We start from the raw sequence: 20,813 nt of genomic DNA, 5'->3' as shown, positions 1-20,813 counted from the left end.
AGATTGAGACCATCCATTCAGTTGCTTCATCCACTTCCCTTCCTTCCCCTAGCCCACCAGGCCAGACTTCCTCGAAGGTTCTCCCCTGCCCTAGCCTCGAACTCACATCATTCTTCAATTTCTCTCCGATCTCCACTCATGACCTCTCCATGCTCATCATGTCCATGAGACTGGCTAACTAAGGAAATAAGGGATGGTATCAATTTGAAAACGAGGGCATACAATGTGGCCAAGACTAGTGGGAGGCCAGAGGATTGAGAAATTTTTAAAAGCCAGCAAAGAACGACTAAAAAAAAAAAGAGAGGCAAGATAGATTATGAAAGTAAACTAGCATGAAATATAAAAACAGATAGCAAGAGTTTCTACAGGTACATAAAAAGGAAAAGAGTGTCTGAAGTAAATGTTGGTCCCCTAGAGGATGAGATTGAAGAATTAATAATGGGGCACAGGGAAATGGCAAAGACTTTGCACAAATAAATTGTATTGGTCTTCACGGTAGAAGACACTAAAACATCCCAATAGTGGATAATCAAGGAGCTATAGGAAGGGAGGAACTTAATACAATCACTATCACTAAAGAAGTAGTACTCGGTAAAATAATGGGACTAAAGGTGGACCTGATGGCTTGCATCCTAGGGTCTTAAAGGAAGTGGCTGCAGAGATGCTGGATACATTGGTTGTAATCTACCAAAATTTCCTGGATTCTGGGGAGGTCCCAGGGGATTGGGAAACCGCAAATGTAATGCCCCTATTTAAAAAAGGAGGCAGACAGAAAGCAGGAAACTATAGACCAGTTAGCCTAACATCTATCGTTCGAAAATGCTGGAGTCCGTCATTAAAGAAGCAGTAGCAGGATATTTGGAAAAGCTTAATTCAATCAAGCAGAATCAGCATGGTTTTATGAAAGGGAAATCGTGTGATAAATTTGCTGCCGTTCTTTGAGGATGTAACGAGCAGGGTGGTTAAGGGGGAACCAGTAGATGTGGTGTATTTGGATTTCCAGAAGACATTCGATAAGGTGCCACATAAAAGGTTATTGCACAAGATAAAAGTTTAAGGGGTTGGGGATAATATATTAGCATGGATAGAGAATTGGCTAACTGATAGAAAACAGAGAGTCTGGATAAACCGGTCATATACCGGTTGGAAAACAGTAACTAGTGGGGTGCTGCAGGGATTGGTGCTCGGGCCTCAACTATTTACAATTTATATTAATGACTTGGATGAAGGGATCCCTCGCCCCCCCCCCCCCCCCCCCCCCCCCCCAGGTTAATTGGGCTCAACGAGTTTCCACCTCGTGGACCAGGGCAGCATTCGCTTCCTCGGAAAACCTTTTTGCTCTCCTTCTCCCACCCATCTCTGCCACATCACATTCCCGACTCCACGTAATCCATCTGAATTTTATAATTTTTATAATCTTTTTTATTCGACTGAAATGCTTTCTCTACTTGTATTATCTGCTTTTTTTAATCGACTGCTTTCTCTGTACTCGCTCTCGCTCGCTCGCTTTCAAGTCTTCTGAGCATGCACAGATGACCCCTGACCTCATGAATCGTGCGTAGAACGGCCATTGCTATGGATGCCGGCCTTACACAACGGAATAAATCGCTATTGCCCATATTAAAAAGGGCGAAACTAGCGGTTTTTAAAATGGCCGATATTATGGCGATCCTCAAAAATAATACCACCACTAATGCCCGAGTCTGTATCGCCCAGTAGGAGCTGTATAGCCTGGAGTGATGATGCTTCTTGAAAGATGTGTAGAGTCATTAGTGTGACTTCCAGCATCACCATAATTATGTCACCATGTCACTAGATTGTGCAGACTAAGTACACTTTAGGATTAGGGAAACTTAATACAGAATGTGAGAGTTTATGCACTGTATCTTCTGTCAGTATCCACTTTTGTATAGTTAAGGTAAAGCAACCTTAAGTAAAATATGTTTGTGTTGACAAAATCGAAAAATAAATATTGTAGACATTTTGTTCTTTAATTGTAATTGGAGTGAATAATCATTGGAGTGAATACGCATATCACAAATTTGGAACACTGTGTAACATTAAGACCCCTGCACTGATTTGTACAGCTTGAAGATGTAAAAACCATTGGTCACATTTCTCCAATGGAACTAATTGTGCTATAGAGAATGAATGTGACAGTAAACATTTAACAGATGATATTTGTGCTCTTTTGTTGCACTTTCTGCATGGCAGTGTTTTGGACAGTATGGAAAGTTCTATGGCAGCAGAACAGTAATCCACTGTCTATTGCAAGCTGTGCGTGTGAAGATAGTATTGTAGTCAAGCCAGGCTATAAAACTAAATTTAATCACTGCGATTATTTTGGAATGCTTTTGTTTAGGTAAACTGGATGAATGTGCAGTTAAGTAGCCTTAATGCGATTGGGAAAAGTTTTTAATCAATACTGATAAAGTGCAGAATAATAAAGGTAAATGTTCACAGAAACAATCACAGCAAAAAAATGTACACTGTGATCCTTCAGGATTTCATGTGGAAATATGGAGAAAATTTAATTGGTATTAATAAGAAAAAGGAAGGAACTTATATTTATAAAGCGCCTTTTATGACCCTGATGTTCTACAGTGCATCACAGTCAACTTTTGAATTGTACTAACTGTTGCAATAGCAATTTGATTTTATATAAAGTAGGAAAACTTCCAAGTTGCTTCACAAGTGTTTTTTTTTTGTTCCTGGGATGTGGGCATTGCTGGCAAAGCCAGCATTTATTGTTTATCCCTAATTGTCCTAGAGAAGGTGGTGGTGAGCTGTTGCCTTGAACCACTACAGTCTGTATGGTAAAGTTACTGTTGGTGCTGTTAAGGAGGGAGTTCCAGAATTTTGACCCAGCGACGATGAAGAAATGGCGATATATTTCCAAGTCAGGATGGTGTGAGACTTTAAGGGGAACTTGGAAATGATGGTGTTCCCATGCACTTGATGCCCTTGTCCTTCCAGGTAGTAGAAGTCATGGGTTTGGAAGGTACTGTTGAAGAAGCCTTGTAGAAGTCATGGGTTTGGAAGGTACTGTTGAAGAAGCCTTGGCGAGTTGCTACAATGCATCTTGTAGATGGTACACACTGCAGCCACGGTGCATCGTTGGTGAAGGAAGTGAATGTTTAAGGTGGTGGATGGGGTGCCAATCAAGTGGGCTGCTTTGTCTTGGATGGTGTCCAGCTTCTTGAGTAGTGTTGGAGCTGCACTCATTCAGGCAAGTGGTGAGTGTTTCATCACACTCCTGACTTGTGCCTTGTAGATGATGGAAAGGCTTTGGGGAATCAGGAGGTGAGAAACTCGCTGCAAAACACCCAGCCTCCGACTTGCTCTTGTAGCCACAATATTTATGTGGCTGGTCCAGTTAAGTTTCTGGTGACCTCCAGGATGTTGATGTTGGGGGATTTGGCAATGGTAATGTTGTCGAATGTCATGGGGCAGTGGTTAGACGCTCTCTTGATGGAGATAGTCATTGCCTGGCACTTGTGTGGCGTGAATGTTACTTGCCTCTTAACAGCCCAAGCCTAAATGTTGTCCAAGTCTTGCTACATGCAGGCATAGACTACTTCATTATCTAAGGAGTTGCGAATAGAACTGAACACTTTGCAATCAGCAGCAAACATCCTCACTTCTGACATTATGGAGGAAAGATCATTGATGAAGCAACTGAAGATGGTTAGGCCTAGGACACTGCCCCATGGTACTCCTGCAGCAATATCCCAGGGCTGAGATGTTTGGCTTCCAACAACCTCAACCATCTTCCTTTGTGCTGGGTATGACTCTTGCCAGCAGAGAGTTCCCCCCCCCTCCTCCGATTCCCATTGACTTCAGTTTCGGGCTCCTTGATGCTACACTCTGTCAAATGCTGTCTTGATGTCCAGGGCAGTCACTCTCACCTCAGCTCACCTCACCGCTGGAATTCAGCTCTTTTGTCCATGTTTGGACCATGATGTCTGGAGCCGAGTGGTCCTGGCGGAACCCAAACTGAGCTTTGATAAGCAGGTTATTGGTGAGTAAATGCCTCTTGATAGCACTATCAACAACAGCTTCCATCACTTTGCTGTTTGAGAGTAGACTGATGAGGCGGTAATTGGCCGGATTGGATTTGTCCTGCTTTTTGTGGACAAAACAAGAGTGTAAACAGACAAAAATTGATGCAGAGCCAAACGAGGAGATATTCGATCGGCTGACTAAATGCTTGTTCAGAGATAAGTTTCAAGGAACAGAAAAGAGGTGGTGGTGGTGGAGAGGCTTAGGGGGGAATTTCCAGGGCTTGGGGCTTAGATAGCTGAAGGTTTGGCTGCCAATGGTGGGGTGAAGAGAGTGGGGGATTCAAATGAATCTAGAAAATGAGACTGTCAACATGTACAAGCGAGGTCCCAATAACCGCATTTGAGATAAATGACCAGATAATCTGTTTTAGTACTATTGATTGAGGGATAAAAGTTGGGCAGGATTCCCAGGGAACTCCTCTTCGAATAGAGCCATGGGATCTTTTATGTCCACCTGAGGTTAATATCTCATCCAAAAGATAGCTCCTTCGACAGTGCTGGCCTCCCTCAGTACTGCACTGAGGTGCCCTCAATGGATTCATTCTCTGTCTCTCTCACTCTCTCTCTCTCTTTGTCTCTCTCTCTCTCTCTTTGTCTCTCTCTCTCTCTCTTTGTCTCTCTCTCTCTCTCTTTGTCTCTCTCTCTCTCTCTCTCTCTCTCTCTCTCTCTCTCTTCCCCCCCACCCCTCATTTTTTCTCTTTATATAAATATATGGTGTACAGGAGGAGAGGAGAGACTCAAAAAGAAACCACATTGAGAGTAGTGAATGATAGGCATGTAGACTGACAGAAAAAGAGTGGAAGACAAATGCTAAAAGCTCAAGAAAAATTACGATAGGAAAGAATGAGCAAAATGATTACAGAAAGGGATATTAAACAAAAATTCAAGCAATGCCACAAAAGGTCAACCAATGTGTTACAGAAAGCTAAGATTTTAGCATGTCACACCTTAAATAGTCTCAACGTAGACCACTTTCCATATCTTGGGAGCCTACTATCAGCAAGGGCAGACATCGACGACGAGGTCCAACACTGCCTCTAGTGCGCCAGCACAGCCTTCGGTCACCTGACCAACAGTGTGTTCAAAGTTCAGGCCCTCAAATCTGGCACCAAGCTTATGGTCTACAGGGCTGTAGTGATACCCGCCTTCCTGTATGGCTCAGAGACATGGACTATATATACCTCAAATCGCTGGAGAAATACCACCAACGATGTCTCCGCAAAATCCTGCAAATCTCCTGGGAGGATGGATGCACCAATGTCAGTGTTCTAGATCAGGCCAACATCCCAGCCTCGAAGCACTGACCACACTCGACTAGCTCCGTTGGGCGGGCCACATTGTCCGTATGCCCGACACAAGACTCCCAAAGTAAGCACTCTACTCTGAACTCCTACATGGCAGGCGATCCCCAGGTGGGCAGAGGAAATGTTTCAAGGACACCCTCAAAGCCTCCTTGATAAAGTGCAACATCCCCACCGACACCTGGGAATCCCTGGCCAAAGACCGCCCTCAGTGGAGGAAGAGCATCTGGGAGGGCACTGAGCACCTCGAGTCTCATCGTCGAGAGCATGCAGAAAACAAGCGCAGGCAGCAGAAGGAGACTCCCCATCCATCCTTTCCTTCAACGACCGTCTGTTCCACCTGTATTGGACTGTCCAATTACCTGAGAACTCACTTAGAATGGAAGCAAGTCGTCCTTGATTTTGAGGGACTGCCTATGATGATTATTAAAACCGTTTTGTGTCTGTATGAATGTACATCAGTTTATATTAGCTTCCTGACTGGTCTGTGCTAACCATCTTCTATTGTCCTTGGCATGTTTTGGGAATTGTTAGCACCCAGAACAAGAAAGCAGGCTGCTCAGGTTCCATATATATGCCAAAGATAGCGAACTTTACCTCTCCACTACCAACCAGCGACAGTTATTGTGCTTTCCACCATCAAAACTACAATAGTATAGGGCTTTGATGTGACAATTTTGGTCCCCTTATCTGAGGAAGGACATACTTGCATGGAGGCAGTGCAACGAAGATTCACTGGATTGATCCCTGGGATGAGAGGGTTGTTCTATGAGGGGAGATAGAGTAGATTTGGCCTAAACTCTCTCGAGTTGAAAAGAATGAGAGATGATCTCATTGAAACATACAAGATTCTGAGAGGGATTGTAGTTGTTGAGGTTGTTTCCCCTGGCTGAAGAGTCTAGAATTAGGGGGCATCGTCTCCGGATAAGGAATTGGCCATTTAAGACTGAGATAAGGAGGAATTGCATCACTGAGTGGGTTGTGAATCTTTGGAATTCTCTCCTCCAAAGGGCTGTGGATGCTAAGTCATTGAGTATATTCAAGGCTGAGACAGATAGATTTTTGGACTCTCAGGGAATCAAGATATATGGGGATCGAGCGTGAAAGTGGGGATGAGGTCGAAGATCAGCCATGATCTTGTTGAATGGCAGACCAGGCTCGAAGGGCTGTATGGTCTACTGCTCCTAATTTTAATGTTCTTATTAAGTAGTGCATGACTAAACATTCTGTAGCTCTGCTTAGCAAGACTAAAGCCTACCTGTTTATCTCTTGTGAGAAACTTTGCTCATTAGCTCCCAATTCCATCCACCTTCCCATTGAACCAGGTGGTGCACTGCATTGGTGCCTTGTCTATGTATGAGCTGAGTTTCGAACCCTGGAATTTCCATCAAGGCTGCCTATGTTTACCCCTGAAATAAATATGGCCAATTTTTGCCCAGGTTCACCTCAACCAGCCTTGTATCCCACAACAACAGCTTTATCTCTCCAATCTTCTCCAATGCTTTCTTTGCCAGCCTCGCAAGCTCTGTCTGACAAACTTTAAACTTAAACTCATCAAGAACTTTGCTGCTTGCATCTCAACCTGCATAAATTCCTGCCCATCAACCCCACCTTTGCGAACCTCCATTGTCTCCCCATGACCCAATATATTGATTTTCAATATTCTTGTCCTTTCATATTTCAAATCCCTCCACAGCTTCCCTTCCATCTCCTACCTGTGCGGCCTCCTCCCAGCCTATAGCCCATTTTGCATTCTCTGTTCTCCCCGATTTATAGTCGACTGAACATCTTCACTCATCCTCATTGCTACCTACCCCAATTCCATCCCTCCATCTGGCAGAACCTTCCGCCATATCGGCTATGCACTCTGGAATTCTCCTTCCAACCTCCTTCTGCCTTGCCATATCTTTACCCGTCTTCCCCCCCCCCCCCCACACACACTTCAAAAGCTTCCTCAAATCCTGCCTATTGACCACTTTATAGGTTTGCCCCACCTATAGGGGTCAAGTTTCGGCCGCCCGCTAGAACGGTGCACATCGGAGAGGCCCGCCTAATTTATAGAACAAAAATTGCGCCGAATACTTACCTCGCGATTTTCCAATAGCTGTAGGCCCATTTCCACCTCGGCGCTGCACAGCAGGAGCTGCTGGGGGCAGAGCTACAGTCCTGCGCCGAAAACAGTGCCGGCAGCTGCGCGCGTGTGCAGTAGCTGCCGGCGTCCTGTCTCCGGGGCGACGACCCTATCCCAGGCTGAAGGGACGTCGCCCCTATCCCCAGCCGAGTGGCCTGCGCATCTTACCTCAGCGGCGGGGCCCGCCCGCCCGGCCTCTCGCTGGGGCGGGCCCTGCCCAAAGAGACGTTGGCAGCCCGGCATCGGCTGCATGTGGGCCCAGCCTGAAGTCCTCGGCGGGGCCCGGCTTCCTCGACGTTGGCGGGGCGCACCTGCCCTGCATCTCGCTGGGGTGGGCCCCGCCCGAAGAGGCGGCGGCAGCAGCAGCCCGGCATCGGCTGCGTGCAGGGCTTCTTCGTCGTCTTCTCTTCTCCCCCCCCCCCCCCCCCCATTCTCCCTCTCTTCCCACCCCCCCATCTTCTCTTCCGCCTCCCCCCCCACCATCTTCTTCTCTTCCCCGCCCCCTCCCTCCCTCTTCTCCCTGGTGCTGCAGTAGATGAGTAGAAATAATTTTTTATTTATTGTGATTTTAAATTTTTAATGTTTTAATATATTTGGATTGATTTATTTGTTTGTTTATTGATGTATTTATCATTTTTTATTGATGATGGCTCTTTATTTGTAAAAGTGAAGTGTTTAATGTTTGTAAACCCCACCCCAATCTCTCGTTCCCTACGCCTGATTTTCTAAGTGTAGGCAAGGTTTTTTCTGTGCGTACAAAAATCTACACTTACTCCATTCTAAGTTAGTTTGGAGTAAGTTTTTGCTGCCTAAACTTGCAAAACAGGCGTAAGTGGCCGTTCACACCCAATTTGGAAAAAAATGTCTGTTCTAAAATGAAACTGTTCTAACTCAATAGAACTGGAGCAAACTAAAGGCCGAGAATTGCAATTTCTAAGATACTCCATTCTAAACTAGTTGCTCCAAAAAAATAGGAACAACTCAGGCCGAAACTTGACCCCATAGATACTGAATTGCGCTTGGAAGCGCTTAACCTGAAATAGGGAAATGCCTTGCATCCTTCAGTGGGTCTCGGTGTAGATGTTGCATCAAAATAGAAGCGATATTCAATTACTCTATTAAATTTGAGGAATTTTTTCTCAATTCTATCGATAAATTCTCCTACGTCAATGAACCATTTTGTGCCTGTGACTCATAGATTATGGTTTTCCTCTGTGCTTTTGTTTTTTTTTGAAGTCACTTGATGAGTCACTTTGCAACCCACAAAGATCTCCCAGGGTGCTGGAAATATTCTTTAAACAAACCATTTAGGTTCCCTATGAATGGACCCTATCCTTTTTTAGAGCTACATAAAAAGTATAGTAATAAACGACCCTTCAACCATTCCAACCATACCCTTTCATTAAAACAGCAAAAAAATGCCCTTCAACGGTTTAGTTTCTGCTTAGCACAGTATTAATAGAGAGACATGAGGGGTGTGGTGAGTGTGGACGGAGTTATATTTACTGATGTGGCTGGAACAGACACTATGGGTGGAATGGCTGAAATTTTTTATGTAATTTAATTTTTGATTTGATCCTGCCATTGTGGAAGATAGTCAAACCTGCTTTTCCATCAGGGGTTGCTGGATAGTGAGCAGAAGTGGTTTGTTAAAGGCTCCCTCCATTGGCAGTATTTTTTCTATTCTATAGCAGGTAGACTAACTGGTCCTTGCAGGCTTCAGTCCACTGCAGCAGCATCTGCCCATTCATATTTTGATGCTTCCAGTCAGTGTTGCTGTGAAATCTGTTGATGCTCCTGCTACTGTCATTTCTGTTGCTGTCTCCTGTGATATCCCTATGCAACATAATTATTCTGAATGAGAGGATGGGCAAGATACCTGATTTCACAGAACCATATCTCCTCCAGACTATCAGGCCCTGGGGATTTATCGGCCTTCAATCCCATCAATTTCCCTAACACAATTTCCTGACTAATAAGGATTTCCTTCTGTTCCTCCTTCTCGCTAGACCCTCGGTCCCCTAGTATTTCTGGGAGGTTATTTGTGTCTTCCTTAGTGAAGACAACCAAAGTATTTGTTCAATTGATCTGCCATTTCCTTGTTCCCCATTATAAATTCACCTGATTCTGACTTCAAGGGACCTACATTTGTCTTCACTCATCTTTTTCTCTTCACATATCAATAGAAGCTTTTGCAGTCAGTTTTTATCGGTAGTGGGGAAAATGTTGGAATCAATTATTAAAGATGTAATAGCAGCGCATTTTGAAAGCAGTGACAGGATCGGTCCAAGTCAGCATAGATTTATGAAAGGGAAATTATGCTTCCAGAATTTTTTGAGGATGTAACTAGTAGAGTGGACAAGGGAGAACCAGTGGATGTGGTGTAATTTGGACTTTCAAAAGGCTTTTGACAAGGTCTCACACAAGAGATTAGTGTGCAAAATTAAAGCACATGGTATTGGGGTTAGGTAATGTATTGACGTGGATAGAGAACTGGTTGGCAGACAGGAAGCAAAGAGTAGGAATAAACAGGTCCTTTCAGAATGGCAGGCAGTGACTAGTGGGGTACCGCAAGATTCATTGCTGGGACTCGTTATTTACAACAATATACATTAATGATTTAGACGAAGGAATTGAATATAATATCTCCAAGTTTGCAGATGACGCTAAGCTGGGTGACAGTGTGAGGAGGATGCTAAGAGGCTGCAGGGTGACTTGGACAGGTTAGGTGAGTGGGCAAATGCATGGCAGATGCAGTATAATGTAGATAAATGTGAGGTTATCCACTTTGGGGGCAAAAACAGGAAGGCAGGATATTATCTGAATGGTGACAGATTAGGAAAAGGGGAGGTGCAACGAGACCTGGGTGTCATGGTACATTAGTCATTGAAAGTTGGCATGCAGGTACAGCAGGTGATGAAGGCGGCAAATGGCATGTTGGATCTTCATAGCGAGAGGATTTGAGTATAGCAGCAGGGTGATTTGAGTATTGCAGTTATACAGGGCATGGGGAGGCCACACCTTGAATATTGTGTACAGTTTTGGTCTGCTAATCTGAGGAAGGACATTCTTGCTATTGAGGGAATGCAGTGAAGGTTCACTAGACTGATTCCCGGGATAGCAGGACTGACATATGAAGAAAGACATATCGATTAGGCTTATATTCACTGGAATTTAGAAGAATGAGAGGAGATCTCATAGAAACATATAAAATTCTGACCAGATTGGACAGGTTAGATGCAGGAAGAATGTTCCCAATGTTGGGGAAGTCCAGAACCAGGGATCACAGTCTAAGGATAAGGGGTAAGCCATTTAGGACCGAGATGAGGAGCAACTTCTTCACTCAGAATTGTGAACCTGTGGAATTCTCTATCACAGAAAGTTGTTGAGGCCAGTTCGTTAGATATATTCAAAAGGGAGTTAGATGTGGCCCTTACGGCTAAAGGGATCAAGGGGTATGGAGAGAAAGCAGGAATGCGGTACTGAAGTTGCATGATCAGCCATGATCATATTGAATGGTGGTGCAGGCTCGAAGGGCCAAATGCCCTACTCCTGCACCGACTTTCTATGTTTCTATTTTTTCTCGGATAGAGCCGTGCAAGCATTCAATCCCAGAGATAGTGGTTTATCTGCCACAATGGATGCTGCGTAAACATAGAAACATAGAAAATAGGTGCAGGAGTAGGCCATTCGGCCCTTCTAGACTGCACCGCCATTCAATGAGTTCATGGCTGAACATTCAACTTCAGTACCCCATTCCTGCTTTCTCGCCATACCCCTTGATCCCCCTAGTAGTAAGGACTACATCTAACTCCTTTTTGAATATATTTGGTGAATTGGCCTCAACAACTTTCTGTGGTAGAGAATTCCACAGGTTCACCACTCTCTGGGTGAAGAAGTTCCTCCGCATCTCGGTCCTAAATGGCTTACCCCTTATCCTTAGACTGTGACCTCTGGTTCTGGCCTTCCCCAACATTGGGAACATTCTTCCTGCATCTAACCTGTCTCACCCCGTCAGAATTTTAAATGTTTCGATGAGGTCCCCTCTCATTCTTCCCATTCCACAAAAGCCGTTTCTTTCACAAAACCGTCTGCCACCTCGGGCTGACCTACATACACTAATGTGAGAGTGTCCGTGGTTTCAGGGTCCCTCTTGTATATTTTGTCATGCAAGTTATTTAGGGGTCTCAATAAGTGTCTGTATTTTGCAGGATTTTTTTTGGAACTGTCTGTTTGTTTATACAGGTTTCACTGTATTTGTAGTATGCTTGGGGAATGAACGTAGTTTCAAGTTGTGATAGTATTGAGTGTGATAAATTAGTGTCACAACAACATTCATTTATATAACACCTTTTTAAAGTAAAATAACATACCAAGGCACTACACAGAGGCATAATCAAACACAAATGAATTGCAAGCCAAAGAAGGAGATATTAGGATGGGTGACCAAAAGCTTGGTTAAAGAGTTGGGTTTTAAGGTGGGCCTGAAAGGAATGGGAGAGGTGAAGGGGTTTAGGGAGGGAATTACAGAGCATGGAACCTATTTGGTTGAAGGAATGGCTGCCAATAATGGGGCGACAGGAAAGGGGATGCACAAAAGGATAATTGGAGGAATGGAGAGTTTGGGGAAGTTTGTCTTATTCACATGGTCTTAAATTGCTTTTCCTTGATAACTTTGAATGTAGTGTCAGCCGTGGCTCAGTAGCAGCACTCTCTCTTCAGAATCAAAAGGTTGTGAGTTCTCCAGGACTGGAGCACGTAATTTTGCTGGTACTCTAGTGCTGCACTGTTGGAGGGGACCGACTTTCGGATGAGACTTCTCGGGTGGGTGCAAAAGATCACATGGCATTATTTGCAGAAGAGCAGGGGAGTTTTTCCCCAGTGGGCTGGCCAAAATTCATTCCCTTCTACACCATCTTTTATGTCCTTTGGATATTCAAAAGCACTTCAGAACCAATGAATTATTTTCAAAGTCGGGTCACTGTTATGTAGATAAATACAGCAGCCAATTTGCATACCACAAGATCTCAATAGCAGATGAGAAATTGACTGGTTTACCTTTTTTTATGGTGTTGCTTGAGGAAACAATATTAGTGTGGATACCAGGAGAATTCCTTGCTCCTCTTTAAATGGTGCACGGGACCTTTTATATCCTCTTGAACAGCCAGACAAGGCATCAGCTTAATATCACATCTGAAAGACAACGATTCCAACAGTGCAGCATTACCTGAATACTGCACTGAAGTGGTGCCCTAAATTATGTGCTCCAGTCCTGAGTGAGGTTTGAACCCACAGCCGACTGACTCAGAACCAAATTGACACAGCAAAATTAACTGCTATCAAATACATCTGAAGGACTTGGGCCCAGGAGGGTCATCTGAGAAAGATTCTTCTATACGTCACATTTCCGTCGTCCATCAGGAGATTGGGGATTCGGTGCTGGGCTCTTCCCTCTCAGTTACTAGGGGAATCCTTGTTAGTTTATTTTCCTCCATTTAGCGGGTTGCCATGTCTGATCTGAGGTTAGTGGATGAGCCTAAGGAAGATTTTTGAGGGAACCATCTGCAGTGAATGGTTTTGATAGAATGAATAAGGAGAAACTGGCAGGAGGGTGAGTAACCAGAGGACACAGATTAAGATAATTGGCAAAAGAACCAGAGGGGAGATGAGGAATCTTTGTAAGCTGCAAGTTATGTTTTGGAATGCACTGACTGAAAGGGAGATGGAAGCAGATGCAATATTAACTTTCAAAAGGCTGTTGGATATATACTTGAAAAGCAAACATTTGCAGAGCTGTGGGGAAAGAGCAAGGTATTGGGACTTATTGGATAGCTCTTTCAAAGAGCCAGCACAGGTACGCTGGGCTGAATGGCCGCCTTCTGTGCTGTAAGAATCTATGAAATGTGTGTCTTAGGCCTCAAGTTTCCAAATGAATTGCTCCTGATTTTTAGGAGCAACTAGTGTAGTACGGAGTATCTTAGAAATCTGAATTCTCGTCATTTAGTTTGCTCCAGTTCTAGTCAGTTAGAACAGTTTCACTTTGGAACAGAATTTTTTTTCAAAAGGGGGCGTGTCCGGCCACTTACGCCTGTTTTCAAAGTTTCGTCAGTGAAATCTTACTCCAAACTAACTTAGAATGGAGTAAGTGAAGATTTTTGTACGCTCGAAAAAACCTTGTCTACACTTTAGAAAATCAGGCGTAGGTTGCAAATCAGGCATAGGGAATGGGGGGGGTGGGGGGTTTAAAGGGAAGTTTACAAACATTAAACACTTCAGTTTTACAAATAAAGAGCAATCATCAATAATAAATGATAAATACATCAATAAATCAACCAATAAATCAATCAAAAAAAATTAATAAGAAATAAAAAAATTTTAAATCAATAAATAAAACATTTTCTACTTACCGACTGCAGCACCGGGAGCCCTCCAACAGCATGCTGGGATGCACCCCCCCCCCCCCCAGTGTGTCTCTGTCAGTGTCTCTATCTCTCTATCTGTGTGTGTCTCTCATTCTCTGTCTGTGTTTCTGACAGCGAGGGGAGGGGGAGGAGTGGGGTAGAGGGAGAGAGGGGGGGAGCAGAGGGAGGGAAGGGGAGGGGAGATGGGGGGGAAAGGAGATTGGGTGGGGGGAAGGAGATAAGGGGGGGGAAAGGAGATATGGGGGGAAGGAGATTGGGGGGGGGGGGAGGAAAGGAGAAGTGGGAGGGAGGCTGAACGGGCCGGGCCCGAGATTTACAGGTAGGTGGCGTTGGGTCGGGTCCGGGGGGTGGTGGGAGGGAGGTCAGTTCGGTTCGGGTCGGGGGGGGAGAGGGAGGTCAGGTCGGATCCAGTCCGGGGGGGGGGAGCGGAGCGGAGCGGGAGTCGGGTCCGTGTCCGGTCCGGAGGCGGGGAGGGGGGGGGAGAGCGGAGCGGGAGTCGGGTCCGTGTCCGGTCCAGAGGTGGGGGGGCGAGGGGTAGCGGGAGTCGGGTCCGTGTTGGGTGGGGGGGAGCGGGAGTTGGGTCGGGTCCAGTGTGGGGGAGTTGGGGGGGGGGGGGTGGGGTGCGGGAGTCGGGTCGGGAGGAAGCAGGAGCTGGCCGTGGGAGGAGCCTTATTCACGCAGCCCCAGTGAGGCCATTGGGCCAGGGCTAGGGGCTGCGTGCTTCGGCCCCTCCCACACAGTTTTGGGCGCCTGGAGCTACTGCACATGCGTGCCCACTGTAGCGCGCATGTGCAGAGGTCCCGGCACTGTTTTCAGCGCAGGGACCTGGCTCCACCCCCTACAGCTCGCGCTGCGCCGAGGGCCAGAGGACCTGCAGGGAGCTGGAGAATCTGGAGGGTTTTTTTTAGGCGCACTTTGTGGCGCGAAAAACGGGCGTCCAGGTCGGGACTGCGCCGTTCTAGGCGCGGCTCGAAACTTGGGCCCTTAGACTTTGGAATTGGAGTGGAATGCTGTCGTACTGTTAGCTACAACTTTGGATGACATGGCTACTTTTGGCTTGGAATTACTCGTATTGTGACAGATGTCTGTTTTAACACTATCACTAAGATAATAGGAAACTTTCTCTAAAATGATTTTTCTTCTCATTGTAGGATGCTGAGAAGAGAACTCCTTTGCATGCTGCTGCATATCTAGGAGATGCTGAAATTATTGAACTCCTTATTCTATCAGGTATATTTCAACACTACATTTAGCCAGCTTAAGTCATGTTTAAGCATTTTCTCCAGGCATTCTGCAATCAGAAGAACCCCTACAGAAATACCAGGCAATGTTTGCAATTTGGATTTTGCATGCTTACTTTCTATAGCAAAGGTTTTAATGTTCTAAAGTTTACTGTACATCTCACTTACATGGTGTAAACTGGGTCAGGCTGAAAATGCAAAGCTTTTAAACGGCTGAATTATTTTTTCTTATTAGATACTCAGCAGTATTGTAGATACCTACAAAATGTTACTCAGTTGCTTAGTCTACCAGTTGGAAACCCCAAAGCACCCAATAAAAACTGGAACTTAACAAATTACAAGTATACACTAATGCGTTGCTCAAACACAAAGGGACCAAAGTTCCAATGGCCCCACTCTGCTGTTCTCAAACCCGAAAGTGCTGACCCTGGCTCAATCTGAGGACATCTGCATAGCCAGGCGGGCTGCTGGTGTTCACGTTGCTTCGGTGCCAGTCCCAATCCACCCATGTCAGGTGAAGCAGGTCACAGCAGCTCCATCATAAACCGCCCGCCCCCTCTGAGGCCCATCATGAATTTGAGTCTTCAGCTTGGGAAAGAGCCATTTTCCATGTCCAGAAATCTAATTGTTCCCCTCTGGGCTTGATGACTTTTTTTTTGCAGAGCTCTCTGCCCTTTCACAAGACCTCAATGAAACTCATGCCAGCTCTGAGCTAGCTGGCAAGACTTCCATTGAGGCCTTTTAAGGATGTTCTGGGCACAATTCCCAGCTAGACTGGAAACCACTCTGCCTTGATGGGGATTGGGGCTGAAGACTAACCCATGGCCTCACTATACTCTGCTGCCCTCTCGAAACTGAAAAATGGTTCTCTGAAGTATGGGGTGAAATCCTGGTTCAACCAGTTTCTGACCCCTGATTTGATGATCTGCTGAAATTCCACCTTGCCCCAACTGAGAATTTGGGACTAAAATATTGTTTACTAATTGCTGAAGTGGATCTTGTTTTTACTTTAGCTTATGAATATTGTTTTTGCTCTTAGAACTTTGCAATGCAAACTGTCTCAAAGTATGTAAACACATTGAATTTTTTAGATAGTTTATTCTGTTCATCAAAGAGGAAAATGAAAAGTTTCTCATTTATGGTAGGGCCAGCAGCAAGCAATCCCATGCCAGCTATAGAGTAAATTTTACTTCTGCTTCAGTGTCAAATTTTCTGCTGTTCCTGCTTTCATACATAAATGAGTAGACAGTCATCCAAACTTCAAGAAAACTGCTGGAAGGGTGCAGGTCCAAGATGCTCTAAGGAATGGTCCAAACCACCGTACTGATCATCTCTTAAAAGTTGCCTTCAAAATCAAACAGGCAGACCATATTCATCTTATATTTTGACCTTTGTTTCCGCAAGCCTTTGTCAGACTCATTTAAACCATTAAATTTCTTGAAATGTTAAATTTATTTTAAGACTGATCTTGGCTAAACCCTTATTTTAATTAGAGGGGTTAATTAAAGGGGTTAATGAGCTTTTTACATACTTGTAATCGACTTGCTTGTTTTAAGTCATTGTTGCAGGTTATTCCACTCATCCTTGTTATTTCATTACACAGTGTGTAGAAAGGTTTCACCTGAATTCCTCATCCTTAACTAGCCTTACAATTATATGGAATTAGTGGTAAATTCTGTGCAGACCATTGTTATATAGCTACATTATTACTTGTATAATTTTGTACTTTTAGGAGCTAGAGTTAATGCCAAAGACAACAAATGGTTGACTCCCCTGCATCGTGCTGTTGCCTCTTGCAGTGAGGTAAGTGTAAATGACTTTCATCTTGCCGTTGCAGAATAAGAGAACTTAACCTTGAAGTCCATGTGTACTTTTGTACCAGTTACATACAATGTGATACAAGCCAACAGCTCCTAAATATATGCCCAAGTTATGTATACTTGTTTTTTGGCTTTTCATGTTTTGAGTAAAAAATGTGGAGATGTAAACATTAGAAATAAAGATCAGCTCAATGGATCATCTTGATGGTGCTTTCCAGTGTTGTAACCAGGAAAAATTTTATTTTAGAAAAAATAAAGTTTAAATTTAAAAATGTAAATAAATGTTGGAAGTGCCACAATTTTGCATGTTATCTAAATTAGCAGTTCATCATTTGCAGTTTTAGCTGGTGTTAAGAGCCTCATAAAAGGTCTTGTAGCTCAAAATTCTCATCCTTGTTTCAAATCCCTCCATGGCCTTGCCCCTCCCTATCTCTGCAGTTTCCTTCAGCACCCCCGCCCACCCGCGGCCAGCAGATATCTACATTTTTCTAATTCTGTCACCTTGAGCATCCCTGATTATAATTGCTCAACCATTGGTGGCCATGCCTTCTGTTGCCTCGGCCCGAAGTTCTGGAATTCCCTGCCTTAACCTCTCTGCGCCTCTACCTCGCTTTCCTCCTTTAAGACGCACCTAACACCTACCCCTTCCTGCCCTAATTTCTCCTCATGCAGCTTGGTGTCAATTCTTTTGTCTCAATACTTCTGTGAAGCACCTTGGGAAGTTTTACTACGTTAAAGGCACTATACAAATACAAGTTGTTTTAAATCCACGACTATTGAGAAATTTCAGATGTTGCAGCTAAACAGAAGCAGATATTCTGTTGAGTTTTACTTTCATTTCTATGGACTTTAGTTGCTTTAATAAAGATTTGGTCTATTCTTATGAAATTTCCACAGCAATTATTTTATAGCATTGGCAGCCCCAAACCACTTCATAGAAACATAGAAAATAGGTGCAGGAGTAGGCCCTTTGAGCCTGCCCCACCATTCAATATGATCATGGCTGATCATGCAACTTCAGTACCCCATTCCTGCTTTCTCTCCATACCCCTTGATCTCTTTAGCCGTAAGGGCCACACCTAACTCTCTTGAATATATCTAACGAACTGGCCTCAACAACTTTCTGTCGTAGCGAATTCCACAGGTTCACAATTCTCTGAGTGAAGAAGTTTCTCCTCATCTCGGTCCTAAATAGCTTACCCCTTATCCTTAGACTGTGACCCCTGGTTCTGGACTTCCCCAACATCGGGAGCATCTAACCTGTCCAATCCAGTCAGAATTTTACATGTTTCTATGAGATCCCCTCTCATTCTTCTAAATTCCAGTGAATATAAGCCTAGTCGATCCAGTCTTTCTTCATATGTCAGTCCTGCCATCCCAGGAGTCAGTCTGGTGAACCTTTGTTGCACTCCATCAATAGCAAGAATGTCCTTCCTCAGATTAGAAGACCAAAACTGTACACAATATTCAAGGTGTGGCCTCACCAAGGCCCTGTGCAACTGCAGTAAGACCTCCCTGCTCTTATACCCAAATCCTCTCGTTATGAAGATCCAACATGCCATTTGCCGCCTTCATGGCCTGCTGTACCTGCATGCCAACTTTCAATGACTGATGTACCATGACACCCAGGTCTCGTTGCACCTCCCTTTTTCCTAATCTGTCACCATTCAGATAATATTCTTCCTTCCTGTTTTTTCCACCAAAATGGATAATCACACATTTATCCACATTATACTGCATCTGCCAAGCATTTGCCCACTCACCTAACCTGTCCAAGTCACCCTGCAGCTCTTAGCATCCTCCTCACAGCTCACACTGCCACCCAGCTTAATGTCATCTGCAAACTTGGAGATATTACATTCAATTCCTTCGTCCAAATCATTAATGTATATTGTAAATAGCTCTGGGCCCAGCAATGAACCTTGCGGTACACCACTAGTCACTGCCTGCCATTCTGGAAAGGACCCGTTTATTCCTACTCTTTGCTTCCTGTCTGCCAACCAGTTCTCTATCCACGTCAATACATTACCCCCAATACCATGTGCTTTAATTTTGCACGCTAATCTCTTGTGTGGGATCTTGTCAAAAGCCTTTAGAAAGTCCAAATGCACCTCATCCACTGGTTCTCCCTTGTCCACTCAACTAGTTATATCCTCAAAAAAAAATTCCAGAAGATTTGTCAAGCATGATTTCCCTTTCATAAATCCATGCTGACTTGGACCGATCCTGTCACTGCTTTCCAAATGCGCTGCTATTTCATGTTTAATAATTGATTCCAACTTTTTCCCCACTACTGATGTTAGGCTAACCAGTCTATAATTCCCTGTTTTCTCTCTTCCTCCATTGTTTAAAAAGCGGGGTTACATTAGCTACCCTCCAATCCATAGGAACTAATTCAGAGTCTATAGAATGTTGGAAAATGATCACCAATGCATTCACTATTTCTAGGGCCACTTCCTTAAGTACTCTGGGATGTAGACTATCAGGCCCTGGGGATTTATCGGCCTCCAATCCCATCAATTTCCCTAACATAATTTCCTGACTAATAAGGATTTCCCTCAGTTCCTCCTTCTCACTCGACCCTCGATCTCCTAATATTTCCGGAAGGTTATTTGTGTCTTCCTTAGTGAAGACAGAACCAAAGTATTTGTTCAGTTGGTCTGCCATTTCTTTGTTCCCCATTATAAATTCACCTGAATCTGACTGCAAGGGACCTACATTTGTCTTCAATAATTTTTTTCCTTTCACATATCTATAAAAGCTTTTGCAGTCAGTTTTTATGTTCCCTGCAAGCTTACTCTCATACTCTACTTTTCCCCCTCCTAATTAAACCCTTTGTCCTCTGCTGAATTCTAAATTTCTCCCAGTCTTCAGGTTTGCTGGTTTTTCAGGCCAGTTTGTATGCCTCTTCCTTGGTTTTAACACTATCCCTAATTTCCCTTGTTAGCCACGGTTGAGCCACCTTCCCCGTTTTATTTTTACGCCAGACAGGGATGTACAATTGTTGAAGTTCATCCATGTGATCTTTAAATGTCTGCCATTGCTTGTCCACCGTCAACCCTTTAAGTATCATTCGTCAGTCTATCTTAGCCAATTCATGTCTCATACCATCGATGTTACTTTTCTTTAAGTTCAGGACCCTAGTCTCTGAATTAACTGTGTCACTCTCCATCTTAATGAAGAATTCTACCATATTATAGTCACTCTTCCCCAAGGGGCCTTGCACCACAAGATTGCTAAATAATCCTCTCATTACACAACACCCAGTCTAGGATGGCCAACTCTCTCGTTGGTTCCTTGACATATTGGTCTAGAAAACCATCTCTTATACACCCCAGGAAATCCTTCTCCACCGCATTGCTACCAGTTTGGTTAGCCGAATCTATATGTAGATTAAAGTCATCCATGATAACTGCTGTACCCTTATTGCATGCATCCCTAATTTCCTATTTGATGCCATCCCCAACCTCACTACTACTGTTTGGTGGTCTGTGCACAACTTCCACACGCGTTTTCTGCCCTTTGGTGTTCCGCAGCTCTACCCATACGGATTCCACATCATCCAAGCTAATGTTCTTCCTTACTATTGTATTAATCTCCTCTTTAACCAGCCTGAGAATCTGGAAAGGGATATAATCAATAAAGGCTTGAGCTTAAAACTGAGACCTACTTGCAAGAATGGACTTTTCCACAATCCTAGTACTGTACTTTTTTTTTAAACTGGTGAGCTATTTCTTACCATTAGTTATGGGTAGTGTGTAGAAGGAGCTTGGGGAATCTACTAATGTGGCAGTACATCAACTTTAAATGAGTGCATGAAGAATGCTGAGATTA

At 44.2% G+C, this 20,813-nt stretch overlaps 1 protein-coding gene across 3 annotated transcripts in view; it reads left to right on the top strand.

Moving 5' to 3' along the window:
• The window catches only part of LOC139264567 (serine/threonine-protein phosphatase 6 regulatory ankyrin repeat subunit A), a 235,379-nt gene that overhangs the window by 82,931 nt on the left and 131,635 nt on the right, over nucleotides 1-20,813 (top strand). For all 3 annotated transcript variants that reach the window (XM_070881239.1, XM_070881238.1, XM_070881240.1), the window contains exons 3-4: nucleotides 15,070-15,148; nucleotides 16,892-16,962. In XM_070881239.1, coding sequence (XP_070737340.1) covers nucleotides 15,070-15,148; nucleotides 16,892-16,962 — 150 coding nt within the window. The remainder of the gene's footprint in view (nucleotides 1-15,069; nucleotides 15,149-16,891; nucleotides 16,963-20,813) is intronic.

This window comes from Pristiophorus japonicus, chromosome 5 (assembly GCF_044704955.1).
Source record: "Pristiophorus japonicus isolate sPriJap1 chromosome 5, sPriJap1.hap1, whole genome shotgun sequence".
Classification (NCBI taxonomy): domain Eukaryota; kingdom Metazoa; phylum Chordata; class Chondrichthyes; family Pristiophoridae; genus Pristiophorus; species Pristiophorus japonicus.
This window is presented reverse-complemented; position numbering and strand designations above follow the sequence as displayed.